General features: G+C 39.2%; 2 protein-coding genes and 1 pseudogene across 3 annotated transcripts in view; 1 reads left to right on the forward strand and 2 right to left on the reverse strand.

The window, feature by feature from the left end:
- The window catches only part of LOC145965149 (uncharacterized), an 88,893-nt pseudogene extending 68,564 nt beyond the window's left edge, over positions 1–20,329 (forward strand). The window contains exons 6-7 of the transcript XR_014436631.1: positions 11,897–12,082; positions 12,423–20,329. The product of XR_014436631.1 is annotated as an uncharacterized LOC145965149 (transcript). The remainder of the gene's footprint in view (positions 1–11,896; positions 12,083–12,422) is intronic.
- Positions 478–2,389, reverse strand: LOC145965174 (uncharacterized). The gene is made up of 3 exons (XM_083088560.1): positions 2,165–2,389; positions 1,467–1,682; positions 478–1,017 (listed from the first exon to the last, which is right to left on the reverse strand). Exons 1-3 carry the CDS (start codon positions 2,359–2,361, stop codon positions 984–986), a joined length of 447 nt encoding a protein of 148 aa, XP_082944686.1. The 5' UTR covers positions 2,362–2,389; the 3' UTR covers positions 478–983.
- Positions 2,870–11,529, reverse strand: LOC145965629 (uncharacterized). The gene is made up of 6 exons (XM_083089291.1): positions 11,377–11,529; positions 5,330–5,587; positions 5,003–5,254; positions 4,296–4,526; positions 3,583–3,813; positions 2,870–3,104 (listed from the first exon to the last, which is right to left on the reverse strand). The coding sequence occupies exons 3-6, from the start codon at positions 5,068–5,070 to the stop codon at positions 2,870–2,872; spliced, it is 765 nt and encodes a 254-aa protein (XP_082945417.1). The 5' UTR covers positions 5,071–5,254; positions 5,330–5,587; positions 11,377–11,529.
- Positions 20,330–22,210: the final 1,881 nt, after the last annotated feature.

The raw sequence follows: 22,210 nt of genomic DNA on the forward strand, positions 1-22,210 counted from the left end.
AAGTTGAGAAGACGAGACGTACTGTTAAGACTAAAAGAGTCGTAGAGCTGATAGTAATTTACGATACAAGTGTGTCGCTGGTCTCGATAGCATCAACAATCTTCGATTCTAATTATCTCGGATGCCGATACGATTTCCGTCGTGTCTCTTCGTGTCTTTATGAATGGGCTTCGTCGGGGCTGCGTGATTGCGATCCCTATTAAAAAATTCCGTTCCCAAAAATCGGACATCATGCGTGTTCGCATCCACCGAGGCTCGGGCCTCGGTGTGACGAGGGTACGATCGCGACGGTGCCGCTCGTTTGTCACTGACACCGACGTTCCACGGCGACATCGCCGAACATCCCTATGATTCTAACGAATGACTTAACTAACTCAACGCGACTCGGCGATAGGTCGATCCTCTCAAACATCCATAATTGGATTTGTAATGAAAAAAAGGAAAACATATGCGTTGTTTAAAAAATGTATCGAAATATCGGATGCATCGATTATATTTGACATGTTTTTACATCATATATTGCAAGATAAATTTACAGAATAGAATCGTGGAACCGCTTCCAGTGTTAAAATCAACAAATGTCATTTGTAGAGAATCTTCTGAAATCATAATGTATTCTTTTCGCCGCGGAAAACTGATGTTTCTTTTCACCTCTACTAAACAGATATAGATGTTAGAATAAAGTATAGGAGTGACTTGTGCGAGAGTCCAAACAAAAGTCTGCCTCAGCCAGGTGGCGAGATTGATATCCCGTTGCTCGTTGGTCCTAGAACCCCCAGGACGTCATAGGACCTCCTACAGTCATCTATCGCGCTACCAGCGCAAGTCCCCTAGGATATGGGTCTATATCTCGGAATAATGTATTAGTTATATCCTGGAACCGTGAGGCAGAGCATCATGAAGATTATTCGTTTTCGTTTGTAAAAGCATTCGAGTCGTTTCCTTTTCGATTTAATCATAGCTCTCAATTCGTTGGAATTTTGTTATAATATTGTAACGTTTGCATAATCGAATGATCTGAAACGGGCAAAATATACGTTGAGTCTTTCATAATTATTCTTGTTACTAGATTGATTTGAAATATAGATTTTTAATAAATATTTTTAATACGAAAATATGATAAATGATTCGGTTTGATTATCGATTAAATTACATATGTATAGTAAACATTTTTTATAATGTTAAATGGAAAATTAATAAAAGAAAAAATATTTTCAATTTTGACAAAATTAATAGTAAGTATTTCAAGTAGATTTGCAATGCCAGTAAAAAATATTTCTTTAAAATAGGAAATATAATTGGATAAAAATATCGATCTCTATTTTTTTCCTAAATTTAATATAGCTAAACGTTGTAAAAATCACTAACATAATTTTATTTCCTTAAACACAGGATACACGAATTACTAATCACCTTTAGAAATTAAAAAACATGATAAAACGTATTTTTTAGAAAGAGATAGTTACTTTGTTGTGGAATCTTTCTCATAATCAGGAAATCTGTTTCCGAAAATGTGTTGCTCAATAGATGTAGATTGAACAACATTGTGTCTTGTTGATGCAAGAAAACTTTTCTGGGGTTTTCTAGGTCGATATATCCAGCGTTTGACAAAACGTTTTCTAGGTCGATATATCCAGCAATTTGACAAAACGTGCGATAAATATTCTCCATAATCAAATGGTCTGAAATGGGCAAAACACACACTGAGTTTTTCATTATTCATCTTATTTTTAGACTGATTTGAGATATAGATTTTTTTAATAAATACTTTTAATAGGAAAGTGATAAATGATTCGACTTGAATTATCGTTTTGTAAATTTATATATATTACAGATATTTGTATGTATAAATAGTAATAAAAAATCTTTATAATGTTGGAAAATTAATAAAAGCAAAAATATTTTCAACTTTGACAAAATTAACAATTAATTAATTAAGTAAATATTTCTAGTAGACTCTCTCTCTCTCTCTTGCAATGCCAGTAAGAAAAATATTTTTCTAAAATAGGAATTTAATTGATAAGAAATACTAGTCTCCATTTTTTCCCTAAATCTAATATAACTGAACATTGCAAATCAGTAACATAAGGGACACTAACATAATTATTTTCTTTAAAGATTATAAAAACATGATAAAATGTATTTTTTAGAAAGAGATAGTTACTTTGTTGTGGAATCTTTCTCATAATCAGGAAATATGGATTTCTGAATTAAGTCAGCTGTTGTTGGCATTTTTCTAATTTTTTCGCAAATATCCCATATTGTTTCATCATCAGTCTCATCTTTCCTAGATGTAGATTGAACAACATCGTGTTTTGTTGATGCAAGAAAACTTTCCTGGGGTTTTCTAGGTTGGTTCATCGAGCATCTTGACAATTTTCCATAATCAAGTGGTCTGAAATGGGCAAAACACACACTGAGTCTTTCATTATTCATCTTATTTTTAGACTGATTTGAGATATAGATTTTTTTAATAAATACTTTTAATAGGAAAGTGATAAATGATTCGATTTGAATTATCGTTTTGTAAATTTATATATATTACAGATATTTGTATGTATAAATAGTAATAAAAAATCTTTATAATGTTGGAAAATTAATAAAAGCAAAAATATTTTCAACTTTGACAAAATTAACAATTAATTAATTAAGTAAATATTTCCAGTAGACTCTCTCTCTCTTGCAATGCCAGTACAGAAAATATTTTTCTAAAATAGGAATTTAATTGATAAAAAATACTAGTCTCCATTTTTTCCCTAAATCTAATATAACTGAACATTGCAAATCAGTAACATAAGGGACACTAACATAATTATTTTCTTTAAAGATTATAAAAACATGATAAAATGTATTTTTTAGAAAGAGATAGTTACTTTGTTGTGGAATCTTTCTCATAATCAGGAAATATGGATTTCTGAATTAAGTCATCTGTTGTTGGCATTTTTCTAATTTTTTCGCAAATATCCCAGATTGTTTCATCATCAGTCTCATCTTTCCTAGATGTAGATTGAACAACATTGTGTCTTGTTGATGCAAGAAAACTTTCCTGGGGTTTTCTAGGTTGATTTATCGAGCGTTTTGACAATTTTCCATAATCAAGTGGTCTGAAATGGGCAAAACACACACTGAGTCTTTCATTATTCATCTTATTTTTAGACTAATTTGAGATATAGATTTTTTTAATAAATACTTTTAATAGGAAAGTGATAAATGATTCGATTTGAATTATCGTTTTGTAAATTTATATATATTACAGATATTTGTATGTATAAATAGTAATAAAAAATCTTTATAATGTTGGAAAATTAATAAAAGCAAAAATATTTTCAACTTTGACAAAATTAACAATTAATTAATTAAGTAAATATTTCCAGTAGACTCTCTCTCTCTTGCAATGCCAGTACAGAAAATATTTTTCTAAAATAGGAATTTAATTGATAAAAAATACTAGTCTCCATTTTTTCCCTAAATCTAATATAACTGAACATTGCAAATCAGTAACATAAGGGACACTAACATAATTATTTTCTTTAAAGATTATAAAAACATGATAAAATGTATTTTTTAGAAAGAGATAGTTACTTTGTTGTGGAATCTTTCTCATAATCAGGAAATATGGATTTCTGAATTAAGTCATCTGTTGTTGGCGTTTTTCTAATTTTCTCTAAAATATCCAAGAATGTTTCATCATCAGTCTTAGCTTTCCTAGATGTAGATTGAACAACATCGTGTTTTGTTGATGCAAGAAAACTTTCCTGGAGTTTTCTAGGTTGATTTATCGAGCGTTTTGTCAATTTTCCATAATCAAGTGGTCTGAAATGGGCAAAACACACGCTGAGTCTTTCATTATTCATCTTATTTTTAAACTGATTTGAGATATAGATTTTTGTAATAAATACTTTTAATAGGAAAGTGATAAATGATTCGACTTGAATTATCGTTTTGTAAATTTATATATATTACAGATATTTGTATGTATAAATAGTAATAAAAAATCTTTATAATGTTGGAAAATTAATAAAAGCAAAAATATTTTCAACTTTGACAAAATTAACAATTAATTAATTAAGTAAATATTTCTAGTAGACTCTCTCTCTCTCTCTTGCAATGCCAGTAAGAAAAATATTTTTCTAAAATAGGAATTTAATTGATAAGAAATACTAGTCTCCATTTTTTCCCTAAATCTAATATAACTGAACATTGCAAATCAGTAACATAAGGGACACTAACATAATTATTTTCTTTAAAGATTATAAAAACATGATAAAATGTATTTTTTAGAAAGAGATAGTTACTTTGTTGTGGAATCTTTCTCATAATCAGGAAATATGGATTTCTGAATTAAGTCAGCTGTTGTTGGCATTTTTCTAATTTTTTCGCAAATATCCCATATTGTTTCATCATCAGTCTCATCTTTCCTAGATGTAGATTGAACAACATCGTGTTTTGTTGATGCAAGAAAACTTTCCTGGGGTTTTCTAGGTTGGTTCATCGAGCATCTTGACAATTTTCCATAATCAAGTGGTCTGAAATGGGCAAAACACACACTGAGTCTTTCATTATTCATCTTATTTTTAGACTGATTTGAGATATAGATTTTTTTAATAAATACTTTTAATAGGAAAGTGATAAATGATTCGATTTGAATTATCGTTTTGTAAATTTATATATATTACAGATATTTGTATGTATAAATAGTAATAAAAAATCTTTATAATGTTGGAAAATTAATAAAAGCAAAAATATTTTTAACTTTGACAAAATTAACAATTAATTAATTAAGTAAATATTTCCAGTAGACTCTCTCTCTTGCAATGCCAGTAAGAAAAATATTTTTCTAAAATAGGAATTTAATTGATAAAAAATACTAGCCTCCATTTTTTCCCTAAATCTAATATAACTGAACATTGCAAATCAGTAACATAAGGGACACTAACATAATTATTTTCTTTAAAGATTATAAAAACATGATAAAATGTATTTTTTAGAAAGAGATAGTTACTTTGTTGTGGAATCTTTCTCATAATCAAGAAAAATGGATTTCTCAATTAAGTCATCTATTGTTGGCATTTTTCAAATTTTCTCTAAAATATCCCAGAGTGTTTCACCATCAGTCTCATCTTTCCTAGATATAGATTAAACAATATCGTGTTTTGTTGATGCAAAAAGACTTTTCTGGGGTTTTCTAGGTTGGTTCATCGAGCATCTTGACAATTTTCCATAATCAAGTGGTCTGAAATGGACAAAACACACGCTGAGTCTTTCATTATTCATCTTATTTTCTTTAAACAAACATGATAAAATATATTTTTTAGGAAAAGATAGTTACTTTGTTTACTTCGTGAGAATTTTTCTCACGAATAAAAAGATGAGTTTCTCAAGTAATTCCTGAGTGGTGTCCAATTTTCTCTATAATATCAAAAGTCGTTTCAACATCAATTTGATTTAGATATAGATGTAGATATAGATACACCCTAGATGTAGGTTGAATATGTCTTTTTGATGCAAAAGGGCTTTCTTGTGTTGATCGATATCCTTAATTATATTTTATTCTTCTGTATATTCCAATGCCTTACGGATGCTGTAACTGAAACAAGCCAGAGACATATCTATTCGAGAATTCGGTCATCGGGATCTCGCTCGGCAGGACACAAGCTGCGTTCGCATGATTTATCACGCGCGAACGTCTCGAGTGTGACTGCGATCGAGCGACCACAATAAGAGACCTGACGGAGCCTCCCTTCGGAGACACACAAACGATTGTGACATTTCGAAGGTACCAACAAGCGCAAACAAATTTCTCGAGGGCTGGAGGGGAAAGGCCGGTCGTGTTTTATGCCTCCGCACAGCATTATGCGAAGACGTACGGTACGTCCTCGTGAAAACCTCACGTCGTCGCGAGTCCATCTCTTCCCGACGAGATACTCGAAGCACAATGCTCGCCAAATTACGGCCGTTCCAGTCAAAATACGTTTTCTACGAGCTCTTCTTTCCCTCTCCCTTTCTCTCGCATGCACACACGTACACATTTTGTCACCCTCTGGTTTTTGCTCGGGGCCCGTTCTACGTTTCGCTAATCGCGATCGGCCATCTACGGCCACCGTGTGCATCGGGTGACCGCAAACTGCAGCTGTATTTTCGGTTATCGCCGATCGCCGATCTGCGGATTTTCGGTTTTTACGGGAGGCACACGAGATGAAACGGGAAAGAGAGAAAAAGAGAGAGAGAGCACCGGACGTCTCGCTTTTCTCGTACCCGCTATCACTTCGATTTTTACCACTAACTACAACGTTATTCAGTCCCCTTTTGTACCTCTCTATAGGGTTCGCGTTTTCGTTCTAGCAAACGCGTGTCACGTTTCCGGAACGCGTGCTTTACGCCCGCATCCGGAGACAGAGCTCGCCTCTTTCGTCGGTAAACAAACTGCTTGCAATCTCGTTTGACGTGATAACTTCATCCATTAGTACCGTAATATCATTTATGTTATCAATTATGTTAGTGATTCTTATATAATAATAATTTTCGCAAAGCTCAGTTATATTAAATTTAGGGGAAAATGGAGGCCGACATTTTTATCAATTATATTTTTTGTTTTAGAGAAATATCTCTCACTGACATTGTATGTCTACTTGAAAGACTTACTGTTAATTTTGTAAATGTTGAGAATATTTTTACTTTTATTAATTTTTATTAATTTATTAATTTATTTTTACTTTTATTAATTTTTCAACATTGTAAAAAGATTTTATTATTATTTATACACAATTTGTAATATATATATAAATTTATAAAACGGAATCATTTATCTCTCTCACTCTCTTTCATATTAAAAATATTTATTAAAAATCTATGCTTCATCATTTGTTCGAGTTTAATCTTTCTTTCTTTGTTTTTCTCCTTCCTCCAAAACTCTGCGCATCTCATTCCTAATACGGAGAATAAAAATTTGAGCGCAATTAAAACGGACAGGTCTAGAGCCCCTTTCAGTTTGTCCGAGAGAAAAAAGACTGGCTCGAGACACTTCTTCCTCGTGCAAAACGGATGCGTGAGCTTTCGTCCTCCGGATCCCGCGTCCTTTTTTTCGTCCGCTCCGCGGGAAAAATCTGCCGTTAAAAATTCCCCGCGAACGACGAGATCGAGAGCGAGCAAGAGAGGAGAATCGTATGAGGGCGCGAGGGCGAGCGTTAAGCAGCTGTCGCCCATTCGGCGCCATTGTCACGCGATGTTTGAGTGTTCCCGAACAGTGGAGAACGGGCCCCCGGTATTGTCCGGACTTCTGAGATCCTCGCGATTACCGGGCTAGCGCGATACCATCTCATCTGCATTAGGGGCGGCCGCCTCTCTCTTCTTTCTGCCCGTACAACACAAATACGCGTGTCTACGAAAGCGTACCCCTGCGTGTGCGTCCGCGGAGAGATGTATTCCTCTCCCCAGAAATGTATTCCCCTCGCCCCTCGCTCTTGCCACCCTTAGCGAGAGGGGGAGGGCGCGCGCGACCAAGAGGTCTTCCGGTCAAAAACATCGTTCGGGGCGAATTTACATGTCGAGATTGCGCGAACGGCCCACGCGATCGCCCGATGTGAACCGCCTCGAGATGTCCTTATTAAGCCACGTCGTACCACGTGAAAAATTTGCCGACGAGACTCGTCGTAGGCGCAAAATGGGGTGCATGTCGACGCCGTTGTGTCCGGTCGCTGCGGTCCGATGTCGGTTGATGGCATCTCGCTGCTTGTCGGCGAGATTGCGCTCTGTTTCTCTATCTCTCTCTCTCTCGCATCGTGTTTGCGATCTTTGTCAAACGCGTCGCGAGATCGACCTTAGAGAAGGAGAGATGGATTTGAGAAAAAAAAATCTCAATCTCTTCACGCATCACTCTGGGGAATAGATTATGACGTTATCAAAGTAACACGAAAGATGCTCCAGAAAGTCATGTTTGTAAAGTATATCTTTAAAAATGAAAATGTATGTGTGTTTTTAAATATATGCACGATGTCTCGAGAATCTTTACTACATTCTTGAATCTTTTTAAATTTTTCTCGTACTTTTAATCTCAATTTTCGATAAAATCTACTTTGATATTTTAATCATATTCAAATCGCTCTCTTTTGAAATTATTTATTTTATAATTTTGTTTTGTAGTTTTGCCAAAAGCTCCTCTTTTGAACTTTTAAATGTGAAATTATTTATTTGAAAGTATAAGGAGAATAGGAGCTTTCAAATTTTTATCAAAATCTTTTAAAATTCACGACGTTTAAAATAGAAGCAGTTTTTCGATTCGAATCTTCAGTAAACTTAGATAATTATATATTGTGGCTTGATTTCGATTTCCAAATAAATATATTCAAAGATAGTGGACTTTGTTTTTATGTTTTCAAGTTTTAAAAGTTAAAATAAAAGTTTAAGTTTCAAGATTTTATAGATTTTAAAGATCTTAAAAATCCAAAGGAAAAGACTTTGAGTTTATAGTTTAATTATTGAACAGGAAGTCTATCCCAAGCCGAAAGGCAAGGATTGGTTGTCAATAAATAATAATAAATAATATTCAAAGAGAGTGAGAGAGAGAGAAATCGACACAATGAGAACGCGATGCATTTTGTGAAAATAATGTCTCCTTTCTACTGGACAGCAGTTTATAAATGTACGCGTAGGCAGAGGCACCGTTCCGAGAGATTCGAGTTTGATAAGCTATCGGCATTATGCAGCCGCTTATAAAAACTCGATTGTCGTCGAGCGAGCGAACACTGGATTAATCTCGCGATCGGCTCCCTTTTTTTCCCCGGCCGGGGGATATCGAAATGTTTTCTCTGCGAGAAATAATGCTGATTTATATGGCCCGTGTTAATTCGAGATCGCGCGGCGATTGCGAGATTGTAGTATTTAAAAAAAAATATATATATATATTTGGAAAATGTTCGATAGTTCGGCGGAGAGCTTATCTGATTCGCGCCAGTTACACAACGAGAGAGATACATCCGGTTCCCGCGAGTGTTTCTCCAGGTTTTTAAGTTTTTAATAAAACGCTCTTTCGTAATCTTCTCTTTTTAAGACGTGGCAGAGTGAGACGAGGCTATAAAATACAGGTATTCGAGATAATCGCTTTCGTTCGTTTAATTTGTCGTTTGGTCCAGTCAAAATTTTTTCCTCAATTTTATCCTTGTTTGATTTTAAAGAATTTCGATTAATTTAATTTATTTATGTAGATTAAATAGATTTTTTTATATTTATATTTAAATAGAAATTTATAAATTTATTATAATATTAACAAAATATTATATTATTTATTAAATATAAATTTATAAATTTATTATAAATAGATTTAATTTATATAAAAATTAACTAAATAAAATAGTAAACGAATAGTTTTATTGCAAGAAATATAAAAAGGAGCTTTCGACAAATATAAACTATAGATTAAATATTTAAAAAAAATGATATAACAGGTTGAAATATCAAAATAGATATTAGATTAAAAATTGCAATCGAAAAAGGGATTTTGATTTAGGGTGGATTAAAATCGTAATTTAATCGGCGTCTCGATAATCTATTCGCAAATTTGGAAACCTGACGACCGTTCGACTTCGTCACGAGTTATAACTCATGGACCCACAACGACGACGTTCGCGAAAGGGGTGAGTTATAAGCGCGCCGATTAATTACGACGCGCCAAGATGCAATAATTCATCGACGTCCTGTCAGCGATCCTTTCCGCCTCGGTCGACGTCAATTGCGCGTCAAGGAGCGGAGCCGGCGCATCTGCTTTTCCCCCTCGCGGGAGAGGAGCGCTTTTTCGGATTTCTTCTTAGGACACGGCCTCGTTATACACGCATCGGCGAGCACGCGCGCCCAGAAGCATCGCTCTCTACTTCAAGCCGCAAGAAACTAACGTTCTCGGAACGCACGATGCAACGCTTTTATTATCGTCGAGGCGTTTGCCACGTATGAGGATGCCACCGTGAAGCCAGTAAAAAGAAACTTTGAACAAAGCTCCCCTTTACAAGCATATATAGCGATAATTAAATATTTTTGCCCTCCTTTTATGATACATATTTTAATTAATTAATTAAATTTATTTTTATTAATTAATTTTAATTTATTGATGTAACAATTGAAACAGAGAGATTATATTTAGAAACATATTAAAAATATATTTAGAAATATAATACAATATATTTAAAAATATAATACAAAAATATAATATTATTAATAATAAATAAAAATATACAAAAGTATAATATTATTAATAATAAATAAAAATATAATATAAAAATATAAATAAAAATAATAATTCTTCTTTTTCGTAAACCGATCCCATCTCTAGAGAATCTCGCGGTGACGATGAATAAGACGAAGGATTTTAAAAGAAGCGAAATTTCCCTCTTCAAAAATTAATTGCACAAGTAAATTTCAGTAAATCATCAAATACCATTGTTAAGAATTATTTTATTCAACGTATCCATTAACACGATAAATTCAAAGTGAGGCAAAGAATGGAAAATTGACGCGATTTTCCACAGTTTTCACGCGCGAGAAAGATCAACGCGACGAATGAAATTAAGCTCGCGCCGGCTCTTTCGATACGTCTCGCCGCATTATTATTGTTCCTCGTCTCTGCATAGGTGTATGCAGGTGTACTAATTCACTCTCTCGACGATTCGTTCGCGCGTGTCGGATGAACGGAGGAGGAGAGGAGGCTCGCCTCGAAATCGATTAACGATTCGCCATCGCGACCGCCGATTTAATCGGTTACAATATCGATTCGCTCGATTGACGATCGAGACACGACAGTCCGATCGTCGAGCGACGTCTTGGACGAGCCTCCATCCTCGCCAGTCGCAAAATACATAAGCGAAACACTCCAGACAAACCGCTTTATTAAGGGTATGTGTCCCTTGTATCTGTCACACGGTAAGTCTCTTTAATGTGCGACTCGATGACTGGAAATGATCCTAGCTAGTGGTAAATTAGATCGATGACTAATAGAGTAGATTTAAAGTAATATTTGAAGCTAGTTTTAGGATACGTGTGAATTCTAAATGAATTATAAATCGATTATCGCAACGAATTTTTTTCTTGATCAATTATAAAAAGATTAGGACGTTTCATTGTGTTAAGAGTTTTTAATCGTGTCATTCTCTGTATCGCAGTGATTGTGATTTGAACTTTATCCTGAGTAATTTTTTTTATGAGGTGAGATAAAAACTTGTGTGTAATCACTTATAAAGCGTATAAATTGGATTAATTAATTTGGCGAAAATAATCAAAAATATTAAGATTTTATTAAAATTTAAATTTAAGATTAATTTGAATTTAAATTTAAGATTAATTTGATTAAAAATAATCAAAAATATTAAGAATATTGATGTATATGATACTTACGTAGATTTTATTTTGATTATTGCTTCTTTGCCTTGTGTATTTATACACAATTTAATACAATTATTACTTTTGTACTTTTAAGCAGCGAATAATTTTGGATAATGAGATTACTTTTATATGAAATTGTTGTATTTATAATATATCTTCGCGAGATTGCGGCTCGTTACTGCTGGCTCGTAGACTGAACAATAAATCGTGCAAATAATACGTCTTGAACTCGGTGCTAATATTAATTTCTTATCGTGTTTTTATTTCGTTCTAACACGACGAACACCATTGTTCGTGCCATAATAAACGCAGGTATAAAGATTAAGACAATAACATTATAATTGAAAACGTGCATCTAGATAATACACACAATCAATGATAAGATTACAGGTAGCAAAATTTGTTTCTTGAAGATAGAAAAAAATGCATTATCTTTTGATTGGAAAAATAAAAAAATTTCAAACGAGCTTTAGAAAGAGATAAAGAAAAAAAGGGAGAGAGATTGCAACTATAACTTGATATTTTTCTATAGATGGCAATTATAAGGAATGCATTTTTGGATTATGTGGACTGCATTTTGGAAAGGGAAAAGATCAAACATCGATTTAATATAAATCTCCGAAACCCATTTCGAATAAACTGGATCGCGATACTGATCGCAACAGTGTCGATATTATTCTGTCAATTCGCGCAATCTGTCGCTGAACGACAAGCATCGGTGAGCGTAAAAATAAGATACTTGCAATAAATTTCAGAGTCCTTTTCCTCCCATGTTACATTTCTGTATTTTTTTACATAATTAATACAAATACTGACAAGAAAGCATATTAATTAATTAATTTTATAATGTGTCAACATGTCAATTCAGTTGAAATATTCTTCTAGATATTTTTCTCTCTATTTCTTTTAAATTGGATTATTAATAATAATCCTTAATTAAACAAATATCTGATTTATTTCTTTCATATAATTATTTTATATATTTTATATACACAAGATTGATAGATGAGTTTAAATTTGCTCCTCTTTTCACTTGTTCTATCACTAAAATTTTATAGAGTTCATATGAAGGAAGGGATTACGATCGACATTGCTCGATCGAACGCAGTAGCCTGCGAAGGTCGATGATACCGGCCAGTCATGCCTCTCAAAGCATTGCCGAGGATCCGGCTGTGACGTCGCAGGACATTCTATCGCGTCTGGAGGCTGCCGCAGTTTTGCGAGGCAACCTGGTAACAGCTTTAGGCAACGTGCTTCTGCTCTGTCTCGATGATGACGCGAGGGTACCCCTCGAGATCGTCCACGACGCCGTACGAAACCGCCGGGTCGCCGCCTACGAACTGCTACCCGTCCTACCGGCGTTGAAGAACAAGCTGCCGAAGCAGCAGCTGTACAAGCTCCTGCAAATGCTAGAGAGAGTCGACAATCGCTTCATCTCCGAATATGCCTCGCTCTCTATAAACATCTTCCCTGACATCAGCGTCTTGGAACGAGCGCCGCTCGTCGACGTGTTGCTAAACGTGGACCCCGAGACGATAGAGTCCATCTCTCGCGATAAGCGCAGACGTCTATCCCTGGCGGAGGACATTGACTTTCTGTTGCGAACGACTCGCGACGATCTAAGAACGCTAAACCTGCACCTGGTGTCCGCGATCCTGATGAATTATCCAGAGTTCGATCTAACGGATCCGGAGATTCACGAAGCCATCAACTTCGTCGCGCAGCAAATGAGGGAGCGTTCGCGCGCGGAGGATCCTCTGTTGCAAAATATAGCATCGAATCTGAACGTGACGGATTTTCTGAGGACCGTCCTCGAACGCCTGGAGGTGGACGAGTTGTCGTCCAGGGCAACCCGAGAAGCGGTCTCGTTGCTGCTTCAGAATCTCGCGAAGCTTTATTCGTTCGCTCCTAAGTGGAAGGACAATCCAAAGAGGCTCTTGACGATTACGAACAATTTTTACCCGGTTAACGTTACTGCCGTAGCGAAATATCTCGCGAATCATCTCGAGGACTCGCACTTTCGAGACCTCGACATTGGCTTCTACGAAACGGGTGATCAGGCTCTTCTGCAAGCGCTGTCTCGTCTTCGTAGAAAGTCGAATCTGCAACATTTGAGCAAACCTCTGTCTTTGTTGACGTCCTTTGTTTCGCAAAAACTGGCATATGACGGTAATGACGTCTACTCGGCGCCGATTAGTCAATACGAGGTGAACGGCTACCTGGACGCCTTCGACACACCATGTTTGCAGGAGAATCTGAACGATGCGATGAGGACGTTAAGTTCTCACCTATCCGAGGATTTACCGTGGACCTACGCCTTCGGGGATAAACGGACCAGTGACGATCCTAGAGAATTAACGTTACTATCGCTGACTCGTTTAAGGAGCATTCCAATCAGCAAACCGCAAGCAATCGTCATCGACAACTTCGTCTACAAAAATCGCGCTCTCGATCTGACTGGTAAACGAAACCCGCTCTACGACTCTGGAATTATCTTTCAGAGGGATGACTCGACGGACGTGGAGATCGACTTGTTTTCTCTGCTGAAGCGAATACCAAACGTCTTCAAAAGCGAGAAATTCTCTCCCATGCTGAATTTTCTGTCCAAGCCGAAGATTCTCGACATCCTCGGCTACGAGTTCAATAAGTTTGAACATGAAATTCCTAGAAGTCTGTTGTTAGCCATGCTAAAAAGAGCGTTGACCCTCGATTCTGTGAAATCCGACGATTCTCTGTCCAGAGCTCTCCAAAATGCTCGCAGCTACCTGGAGGAGCCGCTACTGATCAACCTGTACACTTCGGAAGATCTACAGCTTCTTCTGCAGCAGCTGCCTGGTATTGAAAGCGACTCGCGATATTTGCCGCTCAAAATACTTTTCAAGAAGAACAAGCTGTTCAAGTATCTATCATCAAACTTCAACCTAGCCGGCGTACACGAGCCGATGAAGAGACTTTTGTTAATATTACAGACGGTGAGCTTGAAGATTGCGCAACCAACTCTCTCCGAGGCGCTGAGCTTTGCCCTCGACAACATCGACGGGTCGCCGCTGAAGATCAGAACTTTCGATCGAGTCGACTTTGTCTATTTGATTCAGCATTTGTTGTCCCGCAATAGCACATTGCAGAATGAAATTTTGAACTCGTCCGTGTACATGAACGTGGGTGATTGGAACATCTCCATCAGTGGCACACCGGAGAACGTCCTTGCCAGGATTCTGAGCTATCCTGTTAAACATATCGCGTCGGATGGGCATCTGGCCGAACTTGTGAAGCGAGCGGTGAGCATTTTGGAGGAGGAAGATCTAGTTGACATCGAGATCCTGAAGAGGCGGACATTAGAGGCGATGTTGGAATACCTGCCAAACAACACGTACGCGAAGCCCGTGATTCTGTTGCTGAAGAAGGCGAATCTAATGACGCTCGTGCCAAAATTAAATCTCACGACGCTGGAAAACGCCAGCCCACGCGAAGCACTGATCATGCTGCTGAGAAGCTTGATTGAATCTCGCGTGATACGCGCGGAGAAATTGTTGGTAAGACGTGTCCGAGTGGCATTGGATTCCTTGGACAGCAACGAGCATCCTCGTCAGACGCCGATTTATGCTTACCTGATTCAATCGTTGCAGGATCCGAGCAACGTTGTCTACAAACCGCTCTTGCGAGAAGTAAGCAAGTTGCAGAATGTGACGGTTTCGTCCGACGAACGACAAGCTTGGCTACAGAGTTACCTTGAGGAGATTGTCGCCAAAAACGAAACGGAAAAGCTGACAGAAGCCGCGTTGATGGCGTTGAAAGAAATTGGTTACAAAAACCCGGATGAAGAGACGCGCGCCAGCGAGACACGGATCAGTGAAGCTCTGTCGTTCCTGCCCATCGATTCCTTCGCTAAACCACTATGGAAATTATTAACGCCAGAGTGGGCTTATAATATTCTGCCAGAGGAGCTTAAAAAAGAGAATTCTCTGGAGAAGGAGGAACTGTTACTGGCGATTTTGAACCATGCGAAACATCGGACTAACATTGCCGATAATCCCGCTTTGATGAAAGTCATTTCCAACGTCGAGACAAAGTTGAATGGATGGAAAATAAAAGTCGAGTTGTTGAAGAGCGCCGTCGTCGCCGCAAAAACAACCATTTACGATCCCGTGAAGAATCTTCTAACTGTTGCGGGACTCAACAAGCTCAGGGTCACCGTGCCTCCCGCTAAATCGGTCAAAATCTCGCTGCTGGGGCTGTTGCGTCTTCTGTTGAAACATCCCATGATCAAACGAACCGACAAGATCTTGGAGTTGTTAAGCGTCGTTAGACAAGACGTACTCGCTTTCGGGGTGGACGCAGACTTGTTGACTGTTCTTGATGAAGCGGGAATTGCTTACACTGCCGAGCTCGCTCCCATCAGACTGTTTTTGCATAAGAGGGGCTTCAGCGATAAATTTGCGCGCACTGTCTTAACGATTACGAATCCCGCGAAACGGTATCGCACCTTGGTGAACATCCTTTGGCAGCAACGCCAGATAAGCAACGATACGCGATTCCACGACGCGCTCTCGATACTGAGGAATACCGACCCTGTCAGCGAAGAATCCACGGGTACGTTGATCTCGGATCTAAAGGACGTATTAAACTCCATCCCGCATCAAGTCAAAAAAGAATTCAAATCGATCGAGCACCTGTTCAACATCGATCTTGTGTCCCGGCTCACCCGTGACAATGAAATCGTCGAGTCAAAAGTGCCGCTGATTACTTTGTTATCCAAGACGGCGAGTTTACCGGAGATCCGCGGTAATCGTACCGTAGCGCGTGAATTGCAGAAACTACAGTCTTCAAGAAGAATCAAGCAGTTGGCCGGTCCAGTCGTCACCGGTTATCAACTCAGACCATTACTACTGGAATTCGAACACGTTCAACAAATCAATATAGACTATCTCAATTCCATCTTAGAGCCTGAAATACTGAGTTACTTAAACCCAGAAGAATTTTCCGACATATCCGACGATAATATCGAAGTACTCAGCACTATCGTTGACTATCTATTGTACCAGGAACCGACGTATGTTAATTATGACATGCAAAAGCATTTGCAGTCCTTGAAGCGTGCCTTGATGTTAATTGTGAATCCCGACAAGATATCTTCGAAGAGACATCTCAGTAAGGAAGACTGGGAGAAGATGCTGATTCTCATACCACGCAAGAGAGACTTTGCGCCTGTCAAGATTTTCCTGCAGTCTGATAAAATCTACAAGCACATTTTCAAGGATACGAATTGGAAATTACTTTCCACTCCGGTCAAGAAATTGCTTCATCTGTTGTCCTTGATCGAAAGCAGCGAGAACAAGAATGTCTACGAGTCAGCGAATAAGTTACGCAACTATCTCGAGAAACGCTTCAACTTTGTCACCGAGCAAGATGTTAAGAGCATGCATCGTGCCTTGACGAGTCTCAAGCTTAAATACGATTTGGTCCCGCTCAAAATATTCTTAAATCATGATAATCTGATAAAGTATCTACCGCCAGACTTGGAATACACTAAATATCGCACATCAATCGATGGCCTCGCTGCCGTGCTGGATAATTTTCTGCAGTCGCCCAGTTTGAGACAAAAGAAGGCTCTCTACAAGACGATAACTTTTGTAAGAAAATCCATACGCGAGAAGACTGGCTTAATGAGACGACTGTCTCGCAAAGCTTTTCACAAACGACCGTCCAGCGAGGATCTCGAATTCATCAGTTATATTTCCTCACCGAAGATACGCGAGTTTCTTAGTCCTGAAAATCTGCTGAATTTGTTGCCGCAATCGTTTACCTTTGAAGATCGGCCGACATTCAAGACGAAAGCGTTACATTTATTGCGACAACTTTTACAACTGAATATTACGGACGTTCATTCTGACCTGGAGGAACTTGCCCGCGAGGTGGAGACATATCCCGATGTTCCAGACATCACATGGGATGATCTAACGCCACTTCTGAACATACTTCCTGTCGAAGGAATACCTCACGTTGAGCTCATCAAGAAATATATAAGACCTTTAACATTGATCAAGTTATTTCATGGTAACTTCAACATAAAGCAAGCGCTTGATGCTAAAATAGCGTTGTACGATGTTCTGTCGTTGCTGAGCGCGACTCTTGGATCCGCGAAGAATGAGAAGCTGCAAACAGCCTTTGACGCACTCACGAGCGAATTGGCAAAGATTAACTCCAACGTAATACTGCAAGAGGCATTAGTCAATAGCGATGACATAAAATCTATCATAAAAGAGATTCCGTTTAAGCAATATAAGCAGCTCGAACCGCTTAAGGCTAAGATGACGGTCATGAACGTCGTCTCATCCTTGCCCATGAATTTCCAATTAACCAATTATAAGACGAAGAAATTACGGGTGTTGGCGGTTCTGAACGAGTTATCTAAGAGCAACGCATTCGAACCCTGGTTACATTCCGTTAATTTCGCCAAAAGGATCGTCAGCAAGATGCCAAATGTACCCGTAATGAATGACACGGAAATCGAGAGACTGATATTGCTATTGCCGTTGAGTACCTTCTACATGAAACAGCTCCTAACAAACTGCAAATTGGCTAACCTGATGCCGTATTTGCCTATTCACTTCAATCTCGCCAGCCTAGAATCGCGAAAGATGAAAATTGCCAAGATTCTGCACTACTGCAAAGTGGCCAACCCTATGAATATGAGCACGAAGCAAGCGTTGACCAATGCTGAAGCGACGTTAAAGACGTCACCCGATTTCGATATCACGTCAGAGCATGTGGAGGTTTTAATACGGGCGATCCCGTGCACTCGTTTCACTTTGATAAAACCTTTGCTGCGATTCCTATCGGTGACGAACGTCGAGTCGCTTCTTCCCTGGGATCTCGACGTCTACCGCGCGTCGCGTACCTTCAAGCAGCGCGTCCTCGATCTTTTGGCTGCTCTGCGAAACGTAAAGAAGCTGCAGACCAGCGAAATGTTCTCCGCCCTCGATTACTTGGAGACGAATATGGAATCCTTGCCGGAAAAGGTATACGTTCCTCAGGATCGTATAAAAGTTCTCGTCAACGCGAAGATTATGGATGGTGCACCGTCAATCTATCGGGATTTTGTATCAAAGACCGAGAATCTGGTCCAAATATTGCCGCCGAATTATCGCTTTCAGATCGATCCGTTAACTGTTCACAACGAATGGGAGTTAATTATTTATATGTCATCGTTATTTCTGCGCGATGTGAAAATGAACGACACTATCAAGAACTCCTTCAAGACCTGTGTAGATAATATGCGTAGGCATGACAAGGAGCAGCTTTTCTATAACATAACTACCGGATTAGATAGTATGCCGTTCGAGCAGTTTGTACCGCTAAGATTGTACACACGAAGTCACCAACACTCTCTAGTCGCGCCTATCGAGGACGTTTTTCGACGCGCTGACCTTCAGGGAAGAATATATACTATAATCCGCGTAACGATGAGGGAGTTTATCCGAAGACCGGAATTGATCGGGAGCAAATCGGTAATTGACGACATGGAAGTGTTTCTGCACGATTACGTGATGTTGAAGCTTACTAGAGAAAATATGTATGAGAAGCCTACATCGTATGACATCGAGCTGGCTATTGAAGAAATTCCGAACGATCACAAGTACGATGATCTCAAAGTGCTCTTCCGATGTCAGGAGATACAGATGCCGATTCTAGAGAAGACCTTGTTGGCGGACGACACGCCGAAGCAGTTGCTCATGGAGTTGCTAAAAGTGGCCGAGAAGGACGACATAGACGAAAAGATACGAAAGAGCATCGAGATCCTCAAGCCGGACGTCGAGCATGGCATTCGCGAGGAGGAAGTGGAATACGTGTTGAAACAGCTGCGCGATTACAAGCACCACGTGAGCAAGTTGCAAGCTATCAGAAGGTATCTCGTGCGAGTTGGATTGCAGTCTGTTTTAATGAACGATACGAAAAATGACTTTCATTTGGCGTATCCCACTTATAAGCAGAGGCTGTACGCGTTGAACGAGCGCTTACTGGAAGGTGTGCCCGATCAACCGAACGATGGCGAGTTTCAGGCCGAGTTGAAATACCTGAACCGTACTTTGCACAACGAGAATAAGATCGAGCATGTAACGCCGCGAACAATGGACGACATCAACATCAACTCGCTGTTCCTCGCGTTGCCCAAGACGAGGGACGAGAGAATCATCCGCGGCGTCATCAAGTTCTTTTCCATTCCCGATCTGCTGCGACAACTGAACCTGCCCAAGAATCCGTTCGATTACGTGACCAAGGGTCGACTCTTGCAGGCCATCATGGACCTGGGCCAGGAGCTGGAGAGCGTGCAACAGGATCCCGCGCAGCAGGAGGCTCTTGAGTACTTCAGGGACAAGGTAATCACCACGGGACCTGGCGCGCAGCCGATCGAGCTGAAGAAAGACGCGCGCGACTCCAACGTGGACATGTACGGTGTGATGCGCGCCATCAATCACACGAAAGTGACCGAGAACGACATGGTGAAGCTGACAACGTTCCTCGATCGCAACAGGCTCGTGTACACTGTGGGCTTCAATCACATGGCGTACGCGACGAGGGGCGCGTACCTGAAGGCGCTGTTCGAGCATCTCGCTGGCATTTCCCAAGTGCCCGATGACGCAAAGCAGCTGATGAAGACGTTCTTGCCGGCGGTAAGATTGGACGGTCCAGGAGATGAAGACGTCGATCTCAACGTCGACGTTCACGAGAAAGCGACGCCGCAGACGAGGATGTTTGGGGACGCGACGTCTCCTGACTCCAACTTTTCAAGACCCCTGGTCGCTCCTTTCTACACGGACATCGAAAGCACCTCGCACACTTTCGAAGAGAACAAGGAGTCGCTAAAAACCGCCGTCGATCTCATGCTCGCGACGATATCATCGTCCGAGGAGGAGAATCTCGAGCAGATTGACAGTCAGGATAGCTACAAAGACAAGACTCGCATCAAAGTTCCACAACATTCGCACGATTTCCGACGAAGATTGAAGTCGACGCAGGATACGAGGGATTTCGATTCGTCTCTATTCGAAGAAGCAACGATGAGAGGATCATCAAGCGAGCTCAGCTCGAAGAAGGAGAGGAACGATTGGTCGACAGAGCCATTGTTCGACGATACTGTTTTCGAGATCCCCGGCAAACATAATAAGATGATAAAAAAAGTTAAAATTAAATCGAGGAGTGATTCGAGTCAAGAATCAAGTAATCTCAGCAGTGACAGCTCGATTAAATCGCAGAAAAAGATAGCTGAATCTCTTCCATCGCGGAACTCGCTATCCGAGAAACTGTCAAAGAAGTCGCAAAATCGAAAACGTCACGAATTGGCGTCCCAAAGAATTCTTCTCCAACCGGACACCAGTATCGACATCGAGTACGATGATTTCGACGGAAGTGCGCCGGTTACTAGGATGTCCCTGATGGACGAAGAGAATCTGTCTCTTATGAAGGAGCTGCTGACGGAGCAGACGAACACTGGAGAGAAGACGAGAACCGTGAAAAAAGATCTCAGTAGATATACGAGGAGAGAGAAGAGAAGAGAAGGAGAGAGAAAAGTATGAGAGACGTAAGGTAAACTAAATTTCATAAGGTACATGATTATCGATCATCGAGAAACGATGGAGCGTGATAATTACTCGTTAAAAACGTAGAAGATAAGCTTTATTAATTTGAAAACTTGAGCAATAACGAGAGAGGATATTTTTATTTTATTAATTTACAGGCTAAATAAATACCCTCAAGATGATTTGAAGAAACACTATAAAACTGTTTTGATTCTATAATTTTTTATAGAACACTTTGTGTGTCTCGATTTTATATATTATTTTATTTTTTATAAGAATGTATAATTATTCGCATAGTTTATTGTGTAAAAATATTGTGATTTATATCGTCAATATAATATTAGAAATAGATAAGCTTCAAGCGATCAATTTTTAATTTATTTTCTATATAAATCTTATCAATTATCGATAATAATTCCAGTTAAAAATTGTCGATTGTTAGATATGTATTATACTAGATACTTTAATAGAGTAATCAAGTGTCACTTTCGAGATACGACGAGATAAATTACTAAATAGATTATTCTTGGAGAGAAGATTATTAATATCTATCAACAAAATTATTTCAATATTTCTAGCAAAATAACTAATTCTGATCCTGATGTTTACATCCCGATAGCTCTTGATTTTAGAAATGCAATGTCGAAAGAGAGAGAGAGAGACAAGAACGTTGGCGATGCGTTCATATAGGGGCGCGTATTTTCGACGAGAGTGGCAAGAGCAGGAGAGAAAGGAAGAGAGAGAGAGAGAGAAAGACAGGGACCGTTTATGTCCGCGACGTGGAGTAGCGATGGAAGGAGGTACGTGACACAGACGTCACATTAAATTTGGAGACTAGACGTGTACACCGGCACAAACGTATCTCGCGACGATCTCACGCACCTCCTGCCCTTCCCTCTCCCTCGTCCCAACCCCTCCGTCCTTGTCCTTCTTCCTTTCGCCCCGAGCACTTCGCTTTTCGGCTGCGGCTTCAGATACCGCGGAAGATAATCTCTCCAGAGCGAAAGGGGAAGAGACAGAGAGAGAGAGAAAGAGAGAAAGAGAGATCTATGCCAAACAGCGTGAGCGGCTAAAACCCTTGCCCGGATAATATAGATAACATTCAGCGCTTCTCCCTTTTCCCCTGGCTTCCCCGATGTGACTCTGCCTCTCCTTCTCTCATGCGTGCTCTCTCCGTCTCTCTCTCTATCCATCTGAAGGCGACTGAATTCAATAATGCGCCCGTGTGTACAAGGCCTGAATGAGGGCATTGTTGGCCTCTTGAACCA

Source organism: Camponotus vicinus, unplaced genomic scaffold (genome assembly GCF_025532165.1).
Source record: "Camponotus vicinus isolate PSW18456_S1 unplaced genomic scaffold, iyCamVici1.0 SCAF_14, whole genome shotgun sequence".
Taxonomy (NCBI): Eukaryota; Metazoa; Arthropoda; class Insecta; order Hymenoptera; family Formicidae; genus Camponotus; species Camponotus vicinus.

What these genes read in the sequence shown, in the direction of transcription:
- LOC145965174 (XM_083088560.1), bottom strand. Translation starts at nt 2,361, where the DNA reads ATGAACCAACCTAGAAAACCCCAGGAAAGTTTTCTTGCATCAACAAAA. An exon ending in GAGAAAGATTCCACAACAAA is followed by an intron (nt 1,683 to 2,164) that starts GTAACTATCTCT and finishes TGCCCATTTCAG; the next exon opens with ACCATTTGATTATGGAGAAT. An exon ending in GAGAAAGATTCCACAACAAA is followed by an intron (nt 1,018 to 1,466) that starts GTAACTATCTCT and finishes TGCCCGTTTCAG; the next exon opens with ATCATTCGATTATGCAAACG.
- LOC145965629 (XM_083089291.1), bottom strand. Translation starts at nt 5,070, where the DNA reads ATGCCAACAATAGATGACTTAATTGAGAAATCCATTTTTCTTGATTAT. An exon ending in GAGAAAGATTCCACAACAAA is followed by an intron (nt 4,527 to 5,002) that starts GTAACTATCTCT and finishes TGCCCATTTCAG; the next exon opens with ACCACTTGATTATGGAAAAT. An exon ending in GAGAAAGATTCCACAACAAA is followed by an intron (nt 3,105 to 3,582) that starts GTAACTATCTCT and finishes TGCCCATTTCAG; the next exon opens with ACCACTTGATTATGGAAAAT.